General features: G+C 28.3%; 1 protein-coding gene across 1 annotated transcript; it reads left to right on the top strand.

The window, feature by feature from the left end:
• Positions 1-6305: 6305 nt before the first annotated feature.
• LOC102595268 (cytochrome P450 78A3) lies at positions 6306-9080 on the top strand. Its single transcript, XM_006339692.2, has 2 exons — positions 6306-7365; positions 8287-9080. The coding sequence occupies exons 1-2, from the start codon at positions 6388-6390 to the stop codon at positions 8911-8913; spliced, it is 1605 nt and encodes a 534-aa protein (XP_006339754.1). The 5' UTR covers positions 6306-6387; the 3' UTR covers positions 8914-9080.
• The last annotated feature ends 11697 nt before the right edge of the window (positions 9081-20777 follow it).

Raw genomic sequence — 20777 nt, 5'->3', positions numbered from 1 at the left:
AACTTATTTTAGCATGATTTAGTACTTTTAAATTATGATCATTTTCATTATGACTTTGCAATATTTATTTTATATGATGATTTCATTATTATTTTTATTGAATATTTTTGTGTCATCAGTACTCATCTCATATTTTGTGTTATTTTTTTAAGAAACACCTTAGATAATTGTATTTTGGTTGGACTAAAGAAATATTTGGAACACAAGTTAATTATATGTTTGTATGCAAACTTTACCGAAAAAATCCAAAAATCTGAAAAAATCCGAGGTTTATTAGTTTGGTTTGATTTATAAATTTTAAAATTCGACACAATGGTTTGGTTTGGTATTTGAAAAACCCGAACCAACCCGAGGTTGAAAAAACCCGAAAAAATCCAAATTTTATTAGTTTGGTTTGGTTTATAAATTTAAAAATTTTACACAAATGGTTTGGTTTGATATTTGAAAAACCCGAACCAATCCGGTCATGTACACCCCTAGTGATAATTACTATATTGATTAATATAGATTTTGGAAGGCTTTTATAATAAAAATAAAAAATTCTTTTGGTTTCATCATAATTATAAATATTATCAAAGAATGTGATGGGATATATAAAATTTCTTTACCATTAACTTAAGGTCTTAGACTCTTAGCTACGTTTGAATTTTAAGAATTGAGAATTCCTTCATAGCTAGGAGCACTTTCTCCTTAAAGAATCTTAGATAATGCAAATTTTTAACTAGTTGAATCAATGAATTCTGAATACTAAGCTAAAGAGTTATACAAAACCAAAAACAAAAAAGAATCTTAATGCCGTAAATAAAGTTCTATTCCCTTTAATTTTCACTGGACGCAAAATCCATATTTCCCTTATTTGTTTTTTCGTACTATACTTCAGAAAATAAATCTTTCTACCCCTAAGTCAATGAATCCTCAAGTTTTTTTGTCATAATTATTTCTATAAAAAAAAAAATATAAACTGACGAATAAAGCAAGAAAGAGCGTAATTGAATATATAAATTGTACGAAACAACATCAGAAAAGGGAAGGACCACTAATTGCAACAATCATGCACTCATCAATTAATATTTGAAGAATTAGGTAGGGAACATTTTCCCGGAAATTCCCCACGATATATATATATTTGAAGGAGAGTCGCGAAGTAATAATAAAATTGTCTTCATCTTATTTATCTGTTACATGTTTAAGTCATGAAAATAGCCATTTATATTTTTATTAATATAAAATATCCATATCACATGTCTTAAAATGTGATCCTTTTCCGAACCTTACATTAACGCGAGATGCTTTATGTACTTACAGACTCGGTTCTTTTTAATAGCTTTGAAATGATGGGGATATTATTTGGAAAAAAAAATATTTAAATTATTGATGATTATATTATTTGAATAAGTGATATAATTAATAATCATATCTATGATATGAACACCTCTAAGATTTGGTGATATTGTCATCGCATCTATTTATTGTCCTTCTGGCGGGAGTCAAATATTTTTTTTTTCTGCTTTTACCTTTTTATAATACTCCAAAAAATTTCTTTTAAATTATTTAGTATAAGCAACAAGTCCATATCGGCTCCCTTATCCATCACTATTTTTTAATGTTTAAATATAATGAGTAAGCGCTAATTGAGTGGACGTAAATATCGTGTACATTTAGGTTTTGAGAGTTAATTGAGGATTTTTATTCGGCCACAAAAGAGATAATTGATCATACATAAGTCATTTCTTAATAAGTCATAGCTAATATGCACTTAGAAGTCAGAAGTTATGATAGAAGCGGTTCAATTATATTAGTGATCTAGCAATAAAATTTAGTTTTTTGAGATCATGAGATGTGAAGTTGTTAAGAAATTACTTTTTGTAATCAATTTTCTCTGATTATTCTTTTTTCACTTGATAATATGATCAATATATTTAATTTTCCTTCAAAATATGTCAATTTTCTTTTAATAATTCTTAACTTTTATATATGAAAAAAAATAATTTTCTACAAATAGTACTCAATATATTTTTTTTAAAAAATAAAAATAATTATTATCTATTATAGTTAAAATAAAATAAGACATTTCAAATTTAAATGCCTAAAACAATTGATTTCTTCAACTCTATTGAGAGGATATTCAACTTCTTTAATTACATAAACCAGGACATAATGTCTTTATCTTATTTATTTTTTCAATTTCCATAGTTCATCTTTAAAAGGTGGGTCCCATTTGAGCAGCTTCCCCTGCCAATATCAATGGACAGGGCTTTATTTCAATTTTGTGACAGGAATCAACACCGTTCGTCAAATCCTAATCTATGTTAAACGTTTGCTGGACCAACATGGTTGGTTGATGTATAGGTGAAACAGACTCATCCTTGATTAAATTTTTTGGATTCGAGCTTTAAGTATAAAGAAAATTATGTTAGGAACATAATTCGCCTTATACGTGATTCAAATTTAGTCGAAATTCAAATATGGACTTCAGACATTAAAATAATAAAAAACTTTTGCCTTTCCCGGTAGAGGCTCCTTTTGTGGTCAGAGTTATAGCACTTCCCAATTGTACCCCGTGAGTACTCCACCATATATATTTATCGCCGTTTAGTCATTCTAATAGCCTGTTTTGTTTAGTTTTTTGGCCAATCATGTTACAATACATGTTTAATGTCAACGTTACCCGAAAAATTATTTAGCATCAGTTAAATAGTTAATAAGGTCCGAGTTAGTGTATAGAAGTAATAAAATATGATCTGTTAATTAAATTTATTGTATAGTTCTACGTTTTAAAAAGAATATTGAATCTCATTGTATACCGTGTTGGTCTTGAGCATCTTAGTTCATAAATTAGGGCATCAATTTCCAAGGCATCTCAGAACGATTATCATTATTAGTAGGCCATCAACAAGATATTTATACACAACACAAGCATAAGGTGGATCTATAATAATTAAATGCAATAATGAAAGTAAGCCAGTAAGTGTACGACTGGAAAATTACAACATAACAAACCAAATAAAATTATGATGAAATGATAAATACTTTTTCATATTTAATGGGTTAATACCTCAGATGGTCACTCAACTATCTAGTCTTTCCTCAGAAAGTCACTCACATGGTGACTTTTTAGTGAAAATTAAAAGTTGAGTGACTTTTTGAGGCAAAAATGGATAGTTGAGTGACCATCTGAGGTATTAACCCGATATTTAATTTAAAGTCTAAATTCGAATGCTTCAATTTTCATCTTCAAATATCAGATATGAAGAATCCAAAAAAGAAAAAAGAAGGAAAATGACAACATGGGAGAGTGGTATTTGAAAGGTTATGGTAGGTAAGGTACACGTGTAAAAATGAGTAGTCATAACCGCCAGAAGCTTGGGGAAATGGGGAGAAGGAGTAGTCACCATCTTGTTGGATAAGGGTAAAGTTGGAAAATTTTGCATGTTTAGTTACTGAAACGTGGCATTATAACAAAGATGATTGAGGAAGGAAAAGAGAAGCTAAGTAGCAACAGCCAGGCAAACACTACCAGGCGGCGCCATACACAACATTGATAAAACCTGTGCACCTCGATGGACTGATTAATCTCATGGGCAGTCTCTGGCAACCACTAAATGCACGACTGCAATATAAATATAAATATGAAGAATTGAGCCTCGTTTTGGCTTGACAATATTTGATGTTCATGTGCTTTCCCGACAACTTCACGCCACAATAAACACCCACACTCCTTTGGAGTTTGCCCTTTCTTGTCTTCACACACTTTACTCATCATCTCATCAGATGCTGCCCACGGTTTTCACGCGCTCTCTTTCATCCTATATACTCTATTATAACTACAATTATTGTAGTATCTATTCTCCTCAATATTACCACTCCTTACTCCTTATATATATCCATTGTACTTGTTCCGTTTTTCAGACATGCATCCGATTACTGAAAAACTAGGATCGGCAGATGAGGTATACATACAACTCACCAAATGTACGTCATACTCTTAATCATTCGTGACAGAGTCAAGATTTTCATTAAGAGGGTTCAAAATCTGAAAAATAGACACACAAACTAGTGGAAAGGAATACGACATTTACTACATATATCTAAAATAATTATTTTACCATATATAATTTTTTGCCAAACGAACGGATTCGGATGATCCCTGAAATCAAGGCGGCTCCACCCATGGTCTCCATAACGTGTGTTTCGAAATGATAATGTATACCCAAATTTTATCTTTATCTACTTTAAGGTGAACAATGTATTTTCGATAAATCCTTAGTTGAGATCAACAAAAATGAGATATAGAATCTATTCTACTTCATTTATCTCATAATTATGTGTCCTACTTTCAATCTTTTTAAAAGAAAAATTAACATATTTTTGTTAAAAATAAATGAATTTTAAACATAGGTTTTTTTATTAATGAGAAAATTTATTGCAGAATATATATAATCTATATTTTTAAAAAGAAATATTTTCTTAATTACGTGCTCAATCAAAATACTCTTTACATAAATTAAAACACGAAGGTATTAATTTTACTTATAATGATTTGTATTACTTAATAAAATTTAAAAGTGAAATACATAATCAGACAAAAGAAACAATCTCACATTAAAGCACGAAGATATTAATTGTGAATGGCATATCCCGCAAATATGCTACTAGTTAGCACGTCTGTCAGTAACAAAAACTATTTTATTTCATTAACTAATCTACTGAATGATCTCTAGCCATCTCCATTGTTGTATGTTATAATTTGTTTTTGGATTTTTCACCTGGTGATCAAGGCTCATTCTGAAGCTCGGATTAAATTTGGATCACACATTGACATTGTTATAACATATATATGCATACCGAGTACAACGAAGCTCTTCGAAAATTGACAAATATTAGACTATCAAATATCAAAATTTCACAAAAATTAAAAAGACGAACCTATTGATTATCCTGTGATTACTATACTAATCAATTCGAACTGTATAATTACACTTGTTGACATGCAGTGTTATGCCTTTTATATTTTATTCTTCAAATTTCGATTGGCAAACTAATTTTAATAGAGTGAATTCTGTCACAAAAGATTTAACTTTATTAAAATAAATTTACATATTTTAAACATTATATTACAAATTATAATAATTAACAATTTTAAAAAACATAAAATTTTACGATTAAAAATAAAATCACATCAGACGATATAGGTAAAGTAACTTCAACACTTATAACAAAAGGATAGAGTTGGAGTTGAAAATTGGTCAATCAGAAGCTAATGGAATAGATTAATTTGTCATAACACAAATTAAGGTCCTAATAATTCATGTAAAAGATTATAATTATGAGGCACATAGATTAGATTTTTAAAAAAATGTTGGGTCTTATTGATCACTGCATAGTGCCGACACCAGGTGACCTCATGGGGAGGTTGACCTAAATAAATAATAATTCCCAAGTCCCCTATACTGTTAACTTAATTACGGACCATTACTATTTAATTAATCCTGTTTAGCACAAGCAATCTATTGCTATTGGAGCGTGCTTCACGCGCCTTGGTGTCTTGCTCTTTCTAATTTCGTCATGCATCAATCCAATTATGTCAACATACACCTTTTCATAACACTAATTACATATATTATTTATGTTTAGGACTCTGTTCCTAATTACTTGTCTATTTTATTGTTTTTTAGATATTCATAATTACTTGTTTATTTTGACAAATCAAGAAGGACAACTTTGAAAGAGATAGAACTTTTTGAAAAATTTTGAATTTTTAATTCATCCACTTCATAATTAATAAGGGTCAAATGATAAACTCACTATGTTAATCATTATTTTTGTTAATAGATTTGTCAATTTGAAAGTAAACAGGAAAATAAGATTATTACTAATCGCACGCCAACAGAAAACTATACAACTGAGTAAAATTAGTATTTCCCCCTTCCAATTTAGGTAACATACGTCCCTTTTTTAATCCAACAATCATATATTTTTAATTTTAAAATAATTGATTTTTGACCTTATTATTTTATATTTAATAGAATAATTTATAATTATATAAACATTTATGTATGACATATTTTAGATTACAAAATTTATAAAAAACATTGATTTATTTTTAAATTTTATGTTCAATGAAATATCGATGCGACGGAAAATAGAATGGCGCGACTGATACAATATTATTATTTTTTATGTTTTAATTTATGTTACACATTTATAGTTTATGTCAAGTAAAATAGTACTATTAATATTTCCCAAGTATGTCCTATCTTTTGCCTATAAAATGGTTCTTTGATGCCCCATAATCAAATACAACACTTTTCTCACTCTTGCTCTCTTCTAACTCTTGCAATACTCTGCCTATCATAAAAAAAAATCCTGCAAATAAACAAAGAGAAAATGAGAACAGATATAGAAAGCCTTTGGATTTTTGCATTAGCTTCAAAATGCAAATCTTTCACCTCCATAAACTCTATCTACTTTATTCTCTTCATTGTTCTGTTTTGGCTAGTCATGAACATCATTTACTGGTCTCATCCTGGAGGCCCTGCTTGGGGAAAATATAATTGGAGGAGGAAAAATTCCTGTTTAGCTAATAACAACAATAATATACCCGGCCCAAAAGGATTTCTCCTAGTAGGAAGTATGAACCTCATGGTTGGTTTAGCACACCGCAAAATAGCAGCGATGGCTGAATCTTGCGTAGCGAAGCGTCTCATGTCCTTAAGCCTAGGCGAAACCCGAGTTATCGTTACGTGTAATCCAGACGTAGCTAAGGAGATTTTGAATAGCTCTGTTTTCGCTGATCGTCCTGTAAAAGAATCAGCATACAGTTTAATGTTCAACAGAGCAATTGGTTTCGCTCCATATGGTGTCTACTGGCGTACCCTTCGGAAAATTGCGGCCACGCACTTGTTCTGTCCCAAGCAAATTAAAGCTTCGGAAGCTCAACGTTTTCAAATTGTAAGACAGATGGTTACAATGTTTCAATTAGGCGGACAGGACGTAGTTCGAGTTAGAGATGCTTTAAAATTGGCTTCTTTAAATAACATGATGTGTTCTGTTTTTGGGCGAAAATATAGTCTTGATTGTTGTAACGCAGAAACAGAGGAATTGGGAAAATTGGTTGAGGAAGGTTATGAGCTTTTGGGTATGCTTAATTGGTCTGATCATTTATCTTGCCTAGCTGAATTTGATCCACAAAAAATACGGCTCAGATGCTCTCGTTTGGTACCTAAAGTGAACAAGTTTGTTAGCAGGATCATCAACGAACATAAGGCTCAATTGGGTGATGTTCATCCTGATTTTGTGCATGTCTTGCTCTCTCTTCAAGGCTCTGAACGATTATCAGACTCTGATATGATCGCCGTACTTTGGGTAAGCATTATATTATATTATAGCACAAAAACTAATCACTTCAATTCTCCCTATGAAATTCGTTGTTAATATGTCACTATATCTTTTAATGATATGTAAGCATAAAAAAAAATACTAGTTTGGATTTTAGTTTTATGCCACGATGGTTTTTAGACCTTTTTCACAATTATGGTTGATTAATTACTCATCATTTTTCACTTTCTGTGCAATTAGTAGTAGTAATATTTTTATGAACTGATTCTGTGAATATTTAGTTTTCTCGTAAATTTCTTTCCTTTTAAAAGTATATTTTAAAAAATTCAACCATGCCATCCCTGCTAGTGAGAATATATTCAGGGTCAATTTCTGATTTTCACAATCGCACTTGTTCTGAAAGCAACCACTTTTTATATTTCCCTCTTTTCTTACGTGGAACTAGTTGCCTTTTCATTTTCATTTAACTCCTTTAAATATTACAAACAAATAGGATGGCACCTTTAAAAAGAATAAAAAGAAACTATTCATCATTGCACTTGATGTAATAACATTATCTTATTCTACTTGAACATACACGCGGACATAAAATCAAATCCCACAAAAAGAATGCACTAAATTCTCTTAAATCATACAGTTAAGGTATATTCGTTATACCCTTCATGACTCGTTTAGGAATAACCAATTCATGGGGCGAAAGACAAGTGTACTATGTATAACAACTTAAGACTTTAGATGAGATAGATCATACAATTCAACACAACCACAAGTCTTTGACATGAGTTAAGGCTGGAAGAACATACTATATTATAGGACCAATTGTATTTGTGATATTCAATAGGTAATACGCAAAGTTTCTTAGTTATTCTTAAAAGCAAAGTAAGACAAGTGAATTGGGAATGAGAAGATATTGTACTAACTTGAAACTTTTTTTTTTTTTTTTTGTAGGAAATGATATTTAGGGGGACTGATACGGTAGCGGTATTAATAGAATGGATATTAGCAAGAATGCTAATTCATCCTCAAGTTCAATCAAAGGTCCAAACAGAATTGGACCGGATCGTCGGAGAATCACGTGCCTTGACGGAGTCCGATGTATCGGAGATGACATATCTACCGGCTGTAATAAAAGAAGTACTAAGGTTACACCCTCCAGGTCCACTACTCTCGTGGGCCCGCCTTGCTATAACAGATACAACGGTGGATGGGTATCACGTGCCGGCTGGGACCACTGCCATGGTAAACATGTGGGCCATAACCCGAGATCCAGATGTTTGGGCTGACCCACTTGAATTCCAACCCGAAAGGTTCGTAAATGGGCCGGATTTTTCGGTTTTAGGATCCGATTTGAGGCTTGCACCGTTTGGATCCGGAAGGAGAACTTGCCCCGGTAAAACACTGGGCCTTACTACAGTTACGTTTTGGGTCGCAACGCTTCTACATGAATTCCGTTTTGGGCCCATTGAGAATAACGGGCCTGTTGACTTATCTGAGGTATTGAGGCTATCTTGTGAAATGGTCAACCCACTTACCGTTAGGGTCAGACCAAGACATGCTCTTCATCAAACCCAATAATTTTTATTTTTTTTATCTTCTGAAATCCCTTCTTTATAAAAATGTCTTAAATGTTTTGTTTTATATTTGTATTTTGATATTTAGAGAGTTCATTTGACTTTGGATGTACAAATGATATGTTTAAATTAAACATAAGACACATATATGCTATGCATTTATAATGTTAATTCAAAATATTATTATATATGTTAAAACTAGATGGATGCTTCTTAAAGTCAGATGTCTATTCAAGAAAAGGAAAAATTATATGGGTTAGCACCCTCCATATCTATGTATGGATACGAGATTATATACATATTCAATGTAATGTATTTCACTAATATTATATGCACAAATAGTATTTGATTACGTTTCAAAATTGAAATTCAACTACCTTTTATAATTAAGCAAACTCTATTTTTTCACAAAGTTGAGCGCAAATAGCGTTATTTATGCTAACATTGTTAATACGAAATGACATTTATGATTAATGTATACCACCGTTACAAGAATAATCATGAGCAGCACTACAACTTTTCTCTTTAATTATTATAATGAGAATCTACGTATGATTCGTAAAAGAATGCTTTTGTTTTACATTAGAATATTTATTGTACAATATTAAAACTTAGAAGAATATAGCACACTGTACTTTTATGCGGTTCTACTTTTGGCATAACACAATAATTGATGGATTCGAAATGGGCATTATATTTTGTATGATGAGTTGAATAAATATGTGGACTCTTTTTCTTGTTCTTTTTTTTTTTTTGGTTTCTCCATGTATAATACCCGATTAAATCTTTAATTAATTACTTCGAATTCACATTAAGAAGTCCTAATTTAAAAATCAGATGGTTTCTACTAAAATGTCTCTCTCTATATTGTTAAGGCTCAATGAAAATCTTTAGACAGTCAAACTAAAATGTGTTTTAATTAAATATCTCAATTATTAATAAAGTGTTTCAACTAGCTACACTTTTTAATTACATTTTAAAAAAAAGCACTTTTACACGTGTTTCGTCTATAATATGGTTAAGTTAACCGCATAAAATATGTCATCTTTTGTATATTCGCTTCAACCTCGATTAGAAAAAGTCTAGGATTTTACGACTTATTAAGGCGAATGCGCATATTAAAAAAAATGATATATTTATGTGATTAACTTAATTACCTAATAAACGATCGTGAACATATACAAAAGAAATTCAAAATTTAAACCTTTAAGTGTGCAATTGAAACAATTTATTGGGAATTCAGGTATTCAATTGAATTAAGGGGTTAATTATGTATCTAAGCCAATAAATAAATAAATTTGTTTATTTGTAGGGTGTATATTGTGCATTATCCATGGGGTTTCATCTGATCCAAGTGTTGGACCATGATTACCCAATTAATTCCTCAGAGACGCGTATTTCTCTTTCATTGTTGAAAATAATAAATATTTTCGTCCTAATCTAATGTACATTGTCAATACATAAATACTTGCATACGTATGTATGAAACTTTAATTAGTTTGTATTATTTAAAATTTTCAACATTTTTTTTGGGTACAACGAAATAAATTTTATATCACTAACAAAGCTCTCTCTACATATACATGGAATATAGTACGCTAGTATGTCTAGATTTTTTTTTTACTATAATAAGTAGCTAAATATACTTATTAGAATAAAATTAGTAGAGCAAAAGTCAGCTTCACGTCATAGAAACTAATAATGTAATTATCCAAAATATTCAACTAAATGAATCTTGGATGATGTGTAGAATTTGAGAAAGTAAGCCCTAAATTAAAATAATTCCGACAACAAAGGAAAGATATATTAAAAGAAACACAAAGATTATGTAATAATAATCGTCATTAGATCGACATCCACGGCGCTCGGATATTAAACGTCTTTCATCTTCAACTTTAAAAGTTTGTGTGTTCGAGTCAAAAAAATTATAGATGCTACAAAATGATTTTGTTACATGTGAATTCATGATCTGTTTGAAAAATTAAAAATTTTATTTAGCTATTTTCTTGAATTTATTATTCTGAGAAAAACATTTTTACGGCACCCTAAGGAATCTTAAAGTTGACTAAGGATAGGATTTGTGAATACTATTACATGATTTATGCAGTTAACTAGTATAATTAAAAACTTAATGACATCACTGAAAGCCTCAAGCCTGCAACAAATTACAAGTTGTCCTGTCAACTTGGCATATATACTACAAAATTAAGAACAACAATATCGTCAGGAATAATTAGCTGTTAATGAACTGGTGACGACTTGCAAAAAAACGCCTATTTGTTGGTGTTGATACTTCCAAATTAATGCTAAATTTAAATTATGGTTATTAATAATGCATGTAACTGGTCCAATTAATGTTTTCGGTTGAAGGTCTAAAATATATCTGAATTTTGACCGAAATTGTTGTTACGATACCGAACTTTGGAAAGGACCTTATACCCATCTACACTATTTAATAGTATATTTTAAAGGTATATATGTGCCCACGTGGACATCATAAATATTGCATCATTATAAATAGTAATGTGTCCACGTGGGCACATATATATCTTTAAAATACACTATTAAATAGTGCAGGGGTAAAAAAAGTCCTCCATAAAATTTGGTATCGTAACAACAATTTCGGCCAACGTTGAAATATTTTTCAGACCCTTTTCCCTTGTTTTTATTTGTCTAATTCTTTTCTTGGACAAGTCTACCACTAGAACAAAATATTATAAAGTATGTTGCTAATGACCATGACTAATTGCCTAGTTTTCAAATAATCAAATAATATTGTTTCTGTTTGATGTATTCCAAGAATTTGTGTTTGGAAATTAAGTATGTTTCCAACTTGCCATCATCTTGAGGAACGCAAGCTACGAGATCCCAATTGTAGTTCTTTTGGGACTTTAGTCTCTCAATTAATTAATTGATTATCTGAAACTTTCACGATATTAGTGAGAGCTCAATTCTCTATTTTATAATATTCTCCTCATTTCTGGTAAAAGAATTCGCAATTAGTCTGAGACATACGTCACACACCTGGCCAGTGACGGAAACTGATCAACTCAGTACTTCTAATACATAAATTATAAGATATACATGTATATAATTCACCAAAATGTCTAATAAAATATTATACATCTTGAATCTATAGTTCTAAAAGTAGAATAAATAGTGGTAAAATCACAAAGAGTCAACCTATGTGAAGTTAAAATTTTGGATCCAATATATGATACGTACCCTCGACTAGTCATAATTTGAAAGTGGACCTATGTGTAGTTAATTTTACACCGTGAAACATGATTAAGATAACAATCTTTTATGTCGAATTATTGTTTCCATAAAAGAGCCAAGAAGTATCAATCATATCAAAAACAAATGAATCAAACAATATATTACTGCGTGCTCATCAAACATAATGGTTGAGTGTTTATTTCACCAATTGATTGAAGAGGTTTGGCCTTTGCCTCCTCCATTTTTATACAACTTGAAATAAAAACACTTGAAAATCAACCAGGAGGCAAATAAATTAGTGGCGGACATTATATATGAAACATACTCTCCATGACCAATTCCGATTTGTAATGAACAAACATCCTATAACCTTTTCTTTAATAATTTAATGTGTTGAAAACGACCTTTCACCTATATATATATTCAAAATTTTACTTCAAGTCGCATCGATAAGGGTGGGTTGCGGGTTATGTTATGAATATTATATATATATATTAAATTGATGGAGACATCCAAAATTATATTGAAAACACTAATCAACAAATTAATCGTACGATTTCTAATGTTTGGATAAGGAACAAGATGTTAATATCGAATCAGATGTACACATTCATGGTCTCTTTGTACGATTACAATGTTTTAATTACAACTTTATTATATAAACAAATGAAGCTTTAGGTTCATGTCGGGCCAACTTAATTTGTACAATGACTTAACATTTTTTATCGTACGATTAATACATATTCAAATACCAACTTGCATTATGTTACCTTTCAAAACTTAAAAGAGTCTTTAGAGAGGATTCTATCACTTTCTGAATTATTTTATTTTGAAATTTTACTATTAATTGTACTTAGTACCACTTGTCACAAAAATTATTTATTTAATGTCAATTACATTCCCAAAAAAAATTATTTTATTTTTGTAAGTTTCCCATGTACATTATATTCTAATTCTGTTGAAAGGTTATTGAGAACTAAAGTAATAAAGAAACATATTTTTAAGGCATGACTGATGACTCTATATTCATGTTAATTAAGGAAAAAGGATATTCCTAGTACCAGACCTTAAATCATGCTTATTTTGGATTACAAAAATTCAGCTCTTTTGTGTTTGTATGGATTTTCTTATATAGGGAGTAGTAGTTTATTTATTTTCAACTAGGCAATAGGTAATATAGATTAATTATTATTGTTGATGCATTGCTGGCATATCCCTAGCACATTATGTGGACATTCAGATGTACTACTAAAACAAGTTGCTGGAAGAATATTTTTGTCAGTGAATTCTTTATTTGCGGGTCCGTTTAGACATACAATATAAAATCATAATTTAAAATAAGATTGATGTCAAGTAAAATTATTGTTTAGATATATAATTTGAATTTCTTAGATGACATTTTTTTGTCAAAAATGAAGAGTTAGTGAAAACTATTAAAATTTTCTCAATTCTAATATAATATATTATATATGACCAAAGAAGCAAAATCATAGTTCATAAACAAATATCTAAATATTTTAAAGGTATCATTGACCGCATATCCAATGTTTTCTTTTTTTATAAATAATGTTTGTGATTACATACTTTTATATACACATAATTTTATACAGATCTACTTGGCAACAATAATAGTAACTAGTTATTTTTTAATATTTTTTTTTTATATGATACAACCTCTTCATGTCGAGTATGATTTTTTATTTTTTTACAAATTTTAAAATAATAGATCTTTTTACATGGTACAAACAATCTTTTCAAGTTTGATATTTTAACAAAAAATATTGAAATCACAATTTTAAATTCCAAGTCATGCTTTTTGAAAAATTTAAAATTTAAAATCATGATTTCATATTGCATGAACAAACGTCTACTTAGTAACACATGCATTCTGTCACATTCGTATGTATGTAAATTTTAATAACTCAATTGATTAATTATCTGTACTTAAATTTTATTTATGAAAATTTAATTTCTCAACTTGTAGTCCTCTCTCCTATTTTTCTTATCGCTGCCCCATTTTATTTTTTTTAAGTCACATTCATTTGTCTGTTATAACAATTAGCGACTCTTCAACTGTTTTGAAGACATGTCTGATCATATTCATAGGACAAGCCACCACATGTTCATTGTTTTTTTTAAAAATCAGAAATATTGATTAGAAAGAAAATATCATTCGATTGACTCAACAATTTTTTTAAAAATATTTTGTGTATTGCATGAGGCCCTCAACTTCTAATTAGGAAGTTGCTATCTAGTTTCCATAAGAAAAAAAAAGTATTTTTTCGGTCTCAATTTGAGTATCTTATTTTATTTTTAGATATATTAAATAGTAAATAATCAATATTCATGGCGGTATGAATTACGAACACGTGGCACCAACAAACTTACAAAGGGTGCTTATAGAAACTGATTCGATGGAATTGATTAGTTTGGAAATGTGTCTTGTAAAGATGTAACTCAATTTGTTATCGAGATATCAAAATGACTTTTATCAAAAAAAGATGGAAACTTATAACTGAAAGATAAAAAAAAACTCATATCCTAATAACCTAACAAAAGGACGGATTCACAAGATATATTCGTATGATTGTATTATTGTATATATTGCTAACGACAATGAAATGTTAGTTGGCACAGCTGACAATATTTTCACGTGAAATATATTAATCATTGGACATAATACTTTAGAGCTTGAGTAGAGCTTTTCTGTTAATTGATGTATCACATATGCTATTTTATAAATAATAGTCTTAACACAATTATAATATATTTTGATTCTTAACAATACTAAAGCAATTTACTGATATTTTTCTACTCTAATTTTTTCATATTTTACTAGTCCTTTACTTCAATTGTTTACTCATTGAGACCCAACACTTGAGCATCACCAGATCTAATACAAACGAACACAGTCGGAGCCCTACGACTTCATACGACTCTCTTATAGCTTATTCACAAACATAAATATTTAAATGCTAATAACTAAACTTATCGAATTAAATCAAGATCTGTGTTCTTGACCTTAAATAAATTCAACATTATCATTTTCTCGTTAAACAACATTGCTCAAAAAGAGTGTATCTCTTTGTATAGTAAATTTTCTAATTTTAACATTTTGTCTGATAATTAATTTAAAACCACAAAATTTAATGAATTATATATATATATATATATCTTTAAATTTCATATCTAGTTAAATTGATACCGAGAGAGTTATAATACATAAACTTTGAAGGAAGTTCGATATCTAATTAATATACCTCATAGTTGAGTGACTTTCTGAGATTTTTTTTTATAGTTGAGTGACTTTTTGAAAAAAGAATCCATAGTTGAGTGACGTTTTAGTTAAAAGACCAAAACTGAGTGACTTTCTAAGAAAATAGTTCATAGTTGAGTGACGATTAGAGATATAAAAAAGGAAAAATTACAAGAATATATAACTTAAGACTTTAATTTACATAATATCAGTCTACTCTTTTTATTTACAACAATAACATTTTTAATTATAAATATGACAACTTATTAAATATATATATATCTTCACACGTTTTTATACCTATTTTCTTGGCATAGTATCTGATTTTATGGAAATTATTATTTATTATTTTTACCATTTAAATTATCAATCACAATTATAATTGCATACATTTCTTTGACTTAAAGATTTTTTTTTCTCTTTCTTACTTAATACAGTTACTATGGTAAAAAAAAAATTTCTCTCTCTTTAATTACGTTTTTTTTAATTATCATTTTAGATTTTAATGCTAATTTTTTCTCTCTCTTCAATTACGTTTTTTTTTATTATCTTTTTAGATTGTGATGCTAATTTTTAGGGAGTGAAAATGTATCATCTAATTAATATGTTTTTTTATCATCTAATTAATATGATTTCTATCCTTAAGCACATTTCACATTAATTTCATTCCATTACTATTAAAAAAAAGTTCTTTTTTCTCTCTTTTATTTCATTTCAATTATTATGGGAAGATCTCTTTTTTACTTCTCTCTTCTATTTTATACTAGATACATATCCCGTGCCAGCACGGGGCCCAATATATATTACTCTTTGTGTTTTAATTTATTTATGTGATATATGTGGAATTTGAAGTTAACCAATTTCTTAACATGTTTTTATATATTAGAGTCAACCAATTTTTTATATATATATATATAGACAGAGAGAGAGAGATTTTCTAAGTTGCTAATTATTGTGATTTATAATATTTTTTAAGTAATTTTCAGATAATATATATTACTCTTTTTGTGTTCATCATGTGATACAAATGAAGTTTCAAAAGTCAATCATTTTTTTATAAATTCTTTTTGATATTTACGTTATTAATTATTGTGATTTACAATATATTTTATGTATTTTATATAATATCTCTGTCTCTTTATCCGACTTTATGTGGTATAGATGAAATTTTGAGAGTTAACAAAATCTTTTTATATATTTTCAAATATTTTGAAGCTATTAATTATTATGATTTATAATATTTTTGACATAATTTTTTAATATATATAAAGTGATAAAAGACAAATTTTAAAAAAAGAAAACTTTAAATTGCCAAATTACCCCTGGCTACAAGCAGGCATGTTGAAACTTGAAAAGTTATTCAAAATTTTATATGATTTTTAAAAATATTTTAAATTATTAATTACTGTGATTTATAATTTTTTAAGCGTATTTTTGAAAGTAATATATATTATTTCGTTCTCCCAATTTATGCGGCATAGATATAATTTCAAAAATTTAATCATTTTTATGTCTTTTAAATATTTTAAATTGTTAATTATTGTAATTTGTTAGTACCTTTTACGTAATTTTTAAATAATTTTTGTTACTTCTCATGTCCCAATTTATGTGGTATTGATATAATTTCGAGAGTTAGCCAATTTTGTTTATGTCTTTTAAATTTCAAAGTTGTTAATTATTGTGATTCATATACTTTTTACATCATTGTCAAATAATATATGTCGTTTCCTCTAACCCATTTTATGTGTCACACATAGAATTTTGAAAGTCAAATGATTTTTTTATATTAATTTTAAATATTTTAACTTATTAATTATTGTGATTTAAAGTATTATTACTGTAATTTTCAAATATATAACAGGTTAAAAAAGAAATGTAAGACAAAATTAAAAGGAAAAAAGTGCAGAATTAATGGTCAATTAATGTGATGCAAATGAAATTTGAAGAGGCAGCTAAGTGTTGTATATATTATTTTTTAAAAATTAAGTTGTTAATTATTGTGACTTATAGTATTATTGTGCTTTTAACATCATTTTTATAAATAATATATGTTTCTTCTTTTATCTTAATTTATGTGGCACAATAGAATTTAGAGAGATAATCATTTTTTATATGATTTTTCAATATTTGAATTCAATAATTACAATAATTTATAGTACTTTTTAAATAAACTTTAAATAATATATGTTATTTCTTCTATCCTAAATTATGTGACATTAATAGAATTTTGAGCGTCGATAATTTTTTAATACTATTTTTAAATATTAGTAATGAACAATCATATTATCATTTAAATTTAGTCTTAGTAATGAAATATGAAATATTAAATTTTATTAGTTAATTTTATTCTACATGATCTCAAACACAATAACAAAGAAAGCCTAAAATAACTATAAATGAATACTAAATATGTCTACCAAAAAAAAAGAATAGTACTAAATATTATTGATGGGACGTATGGGTCTGAGTAAGTGCAAACATCAGCACTTTTATGCCTTTAAGGCATTGAAAAAAGCCTCACATTTCAAAATATATTTACCAATATGTACCAGTGGATTTATTGTAAAAAGGTACAAAAGAAGGGGTAAATAAAACTTTGAAAAAGTACTGCATTATCAACAAAAGGACACTATAGGAATTAGAGGGAAAAAATCATGAAACGCACAATTTCCAAAGCAAATTGTATAAGCATTCACAGTAAAGTATATAGCAGAATTAGATAGTAACTTACCAAATTACCCTTGTCTAGGAAATTATAAACAAAAGGACACAATAGGAATTAGAGGGGAAAAAAATCATGAAATGCACAATTTCCAAAGCAAATTGTATAAGCATTCACAACAAAGTATATAGCAGAAGGGAAAATACATAAAAACCACCTTGAACTTGGCACGAAAACTTACTTTAGTACTTAAACTACACGGGTGTTTATATAACCCCCTTAACATATTTGATGTGAATTATTTTCAACCCTCCGAACATCAGCCCAGTTGAAGGCTGGGCATTGTTACACACACGCATTTTCATTGGTCCATGTTGCTAAGGGTTTAAAAAATATCTTACCCATTTTATATAATTCACCCGTTCCCAAAATACAACCCGACCCATTTCTAAACAAATATCCCTAAATCTCTAAGCCCGATTCTCATTCTCTCAAATCTACAAGCCCTAATCTCAAGATTTTTCTTTCGTTAGCGTGAAGTAATTGATCGCATTGTGTGCTACAATTTTGTTCAAGAAGTAACGACAATCTTAGAAAAACTGAATAAACAATCTAGAAAAAACTGAAAAGTGAGGAAACAAAAATCAAAATAATAGATGAAGAAGAATAAGTTTGAATCTTACATTTTGAAGAACAATAATTCCTTCAAAGATTCAACTTTTAGGTTTGAAGAGCTAAGATTTGAGAAAAATCAAGAAAAATATAATAAATTAGGTCACCATTTTTGGATGATTGGAGAAGAGGTAATTAGGATTCTTAATAAGTGAAGATTGTTCTTCAAATGGGTAATGGGTCGGATATTACCGTTGGAGGAGCAAATTTAATTTTTTTTAAATGTTAAAAGATGACTAACACGCCATTCTAAGCTGTAACAACACGTGCACAAGGCTTTCGAAGGGTTGAAAATAATTCACATAAAAGATGTTAAAGGGGTATATAAACACCCGTGTAGTTTAAGTACTAAAGTAAGTTCTCGTGCCAAATTCAGAATTTTTTTTTAATGTATTTTCCCATAGCATAATTAGATAGTAACTTACCAACCTGCTTCCTAGACTCTTCTATATATTAGTAATAATTAGTAATATATTAGTTAAAAAGAAACGGAAGTGGGGAGGGACGGAAGGGGGGGGGGGAGTATATTAAATGGTATAGATTTGTATTATATTGGTGGACATTTTTTTGTAACTATATTAAATAACTTATATCAAATATAATCAAATTTTATTCCTATTATAAACCATCACACTCAAAGCACTGTTCTATAGTTTTAATTTTTTTTAAAAAGTATATTAAATAATGTACTTTGTAGATTAAGTTTGGTGTACAATTAATTTTATTTATAATGAATAACTTACACCAACAAATAATTAAATTGCACATGAGTAAAAATCATGATTATAACTATTAATTTTTGTTATATATTTCAACTATATGTTGCCTTACACCATAATATTATCAACTATCTATCAATATTTATCATCGAATTAATAAATAATCATACCAACATATATGAAAAAATCACTACTATTAGTAAAAAATTCATTCATAAAAAAATAAAATTAATTACAAAGTATTGTATCTATTTGGTAAACGTCTTTTTGGTGTTTGTGTCATGTATCACTCCTTCAATCTTGAAATTCACATATATTTCTGCGATAAATTTTGATAAATAGTTAGACACATACTAACCTACAACAATGTATAACACCATAACACAACCACTTATTTATAATTTTTTAAATTACAAATTAATTATAAATGGTCTATAATATGGTGATGTTTTGGTGTACAGTATGGTGACTCTTTGGTGTATAATATGGTGATGTTTTGGTGTACAATTCAATCTAATATATAATATGTGACGCACACCAATATATACACCACAAACTCATCAATAAATTACCATTTCTTTTAAGTATAATCAACTTAATTAAAAAAATGTGCACATGATAGTTTAACATTGCCATGTACAGTACACTATAATACGAAATACATAAACTAAACCAAGATATACACCATAATTTAACCAAGAATTTTTCAATCATTTTATATAATCAAATTAATTAAAATTTGTGTGCCAAACAACATAAGAAACATTCATTCAAGCAATATTTTTCATAGTTAACACATCTATTTATATAAAAAAATCAAGCAACAAAAACAACAACAAAAACTAAAAACAATAATCATTTTATATAATCAAATTAATTAAAATTTGTGTGCCAAACAACATAAGAAACATTCATTCAAGCAATATTTTTCATAGTTAACACATCTATTTATATAAAAAAATCAAGCAACAAAAACAACAACAAAAACTAAAAACAATAAAAAATGAACTATATATTTTAGCAATCAAACTAAAAAAATAATAATTAAAAAACTGATACATACTTATTACACCCTATATTCCAGATCCCATTCAAAAAATTAAATCGATAAACCAATAAATATACTTTAAAACAATCCAAACTTATATTTGTGTATTATACTGGTATAATTAATGATAAAGAATGCTAAAATTAATTTACTTATTTAATTGCTATGCAGAATTGGTATAAATTTTGGTATTACTTACAATTATTATGGTGTATATTAGGGTTAAAAAATTGTGTACACTTCAAAAGGATATACATCATCATTTGCACCACAAACTAAATAAACAGACTAA

This window comes from Solanum tuberosum, unplaced genomic scaffold (assembly GCF_000226075.1).
Source record: "Solanum tuberosum cultivar DM 1-3 516 R44 unplaced genomic scaffold, SolTub_3.0 scf00010, whole genome shotgun sequence".
In the NCBI taxonomy this organism is placed as follows: domain Eukaryota; kingdom Viridiplantae; phylum Streptophyta; class Magnoliopsida; order Solanales; family Solanaceae; genus Solanum; species Solanum tuberosum.
Note: the sequence above shows the minus strand (reverse complement) of the source record. Positions and strands in the feature narration are given on the sequence as shown.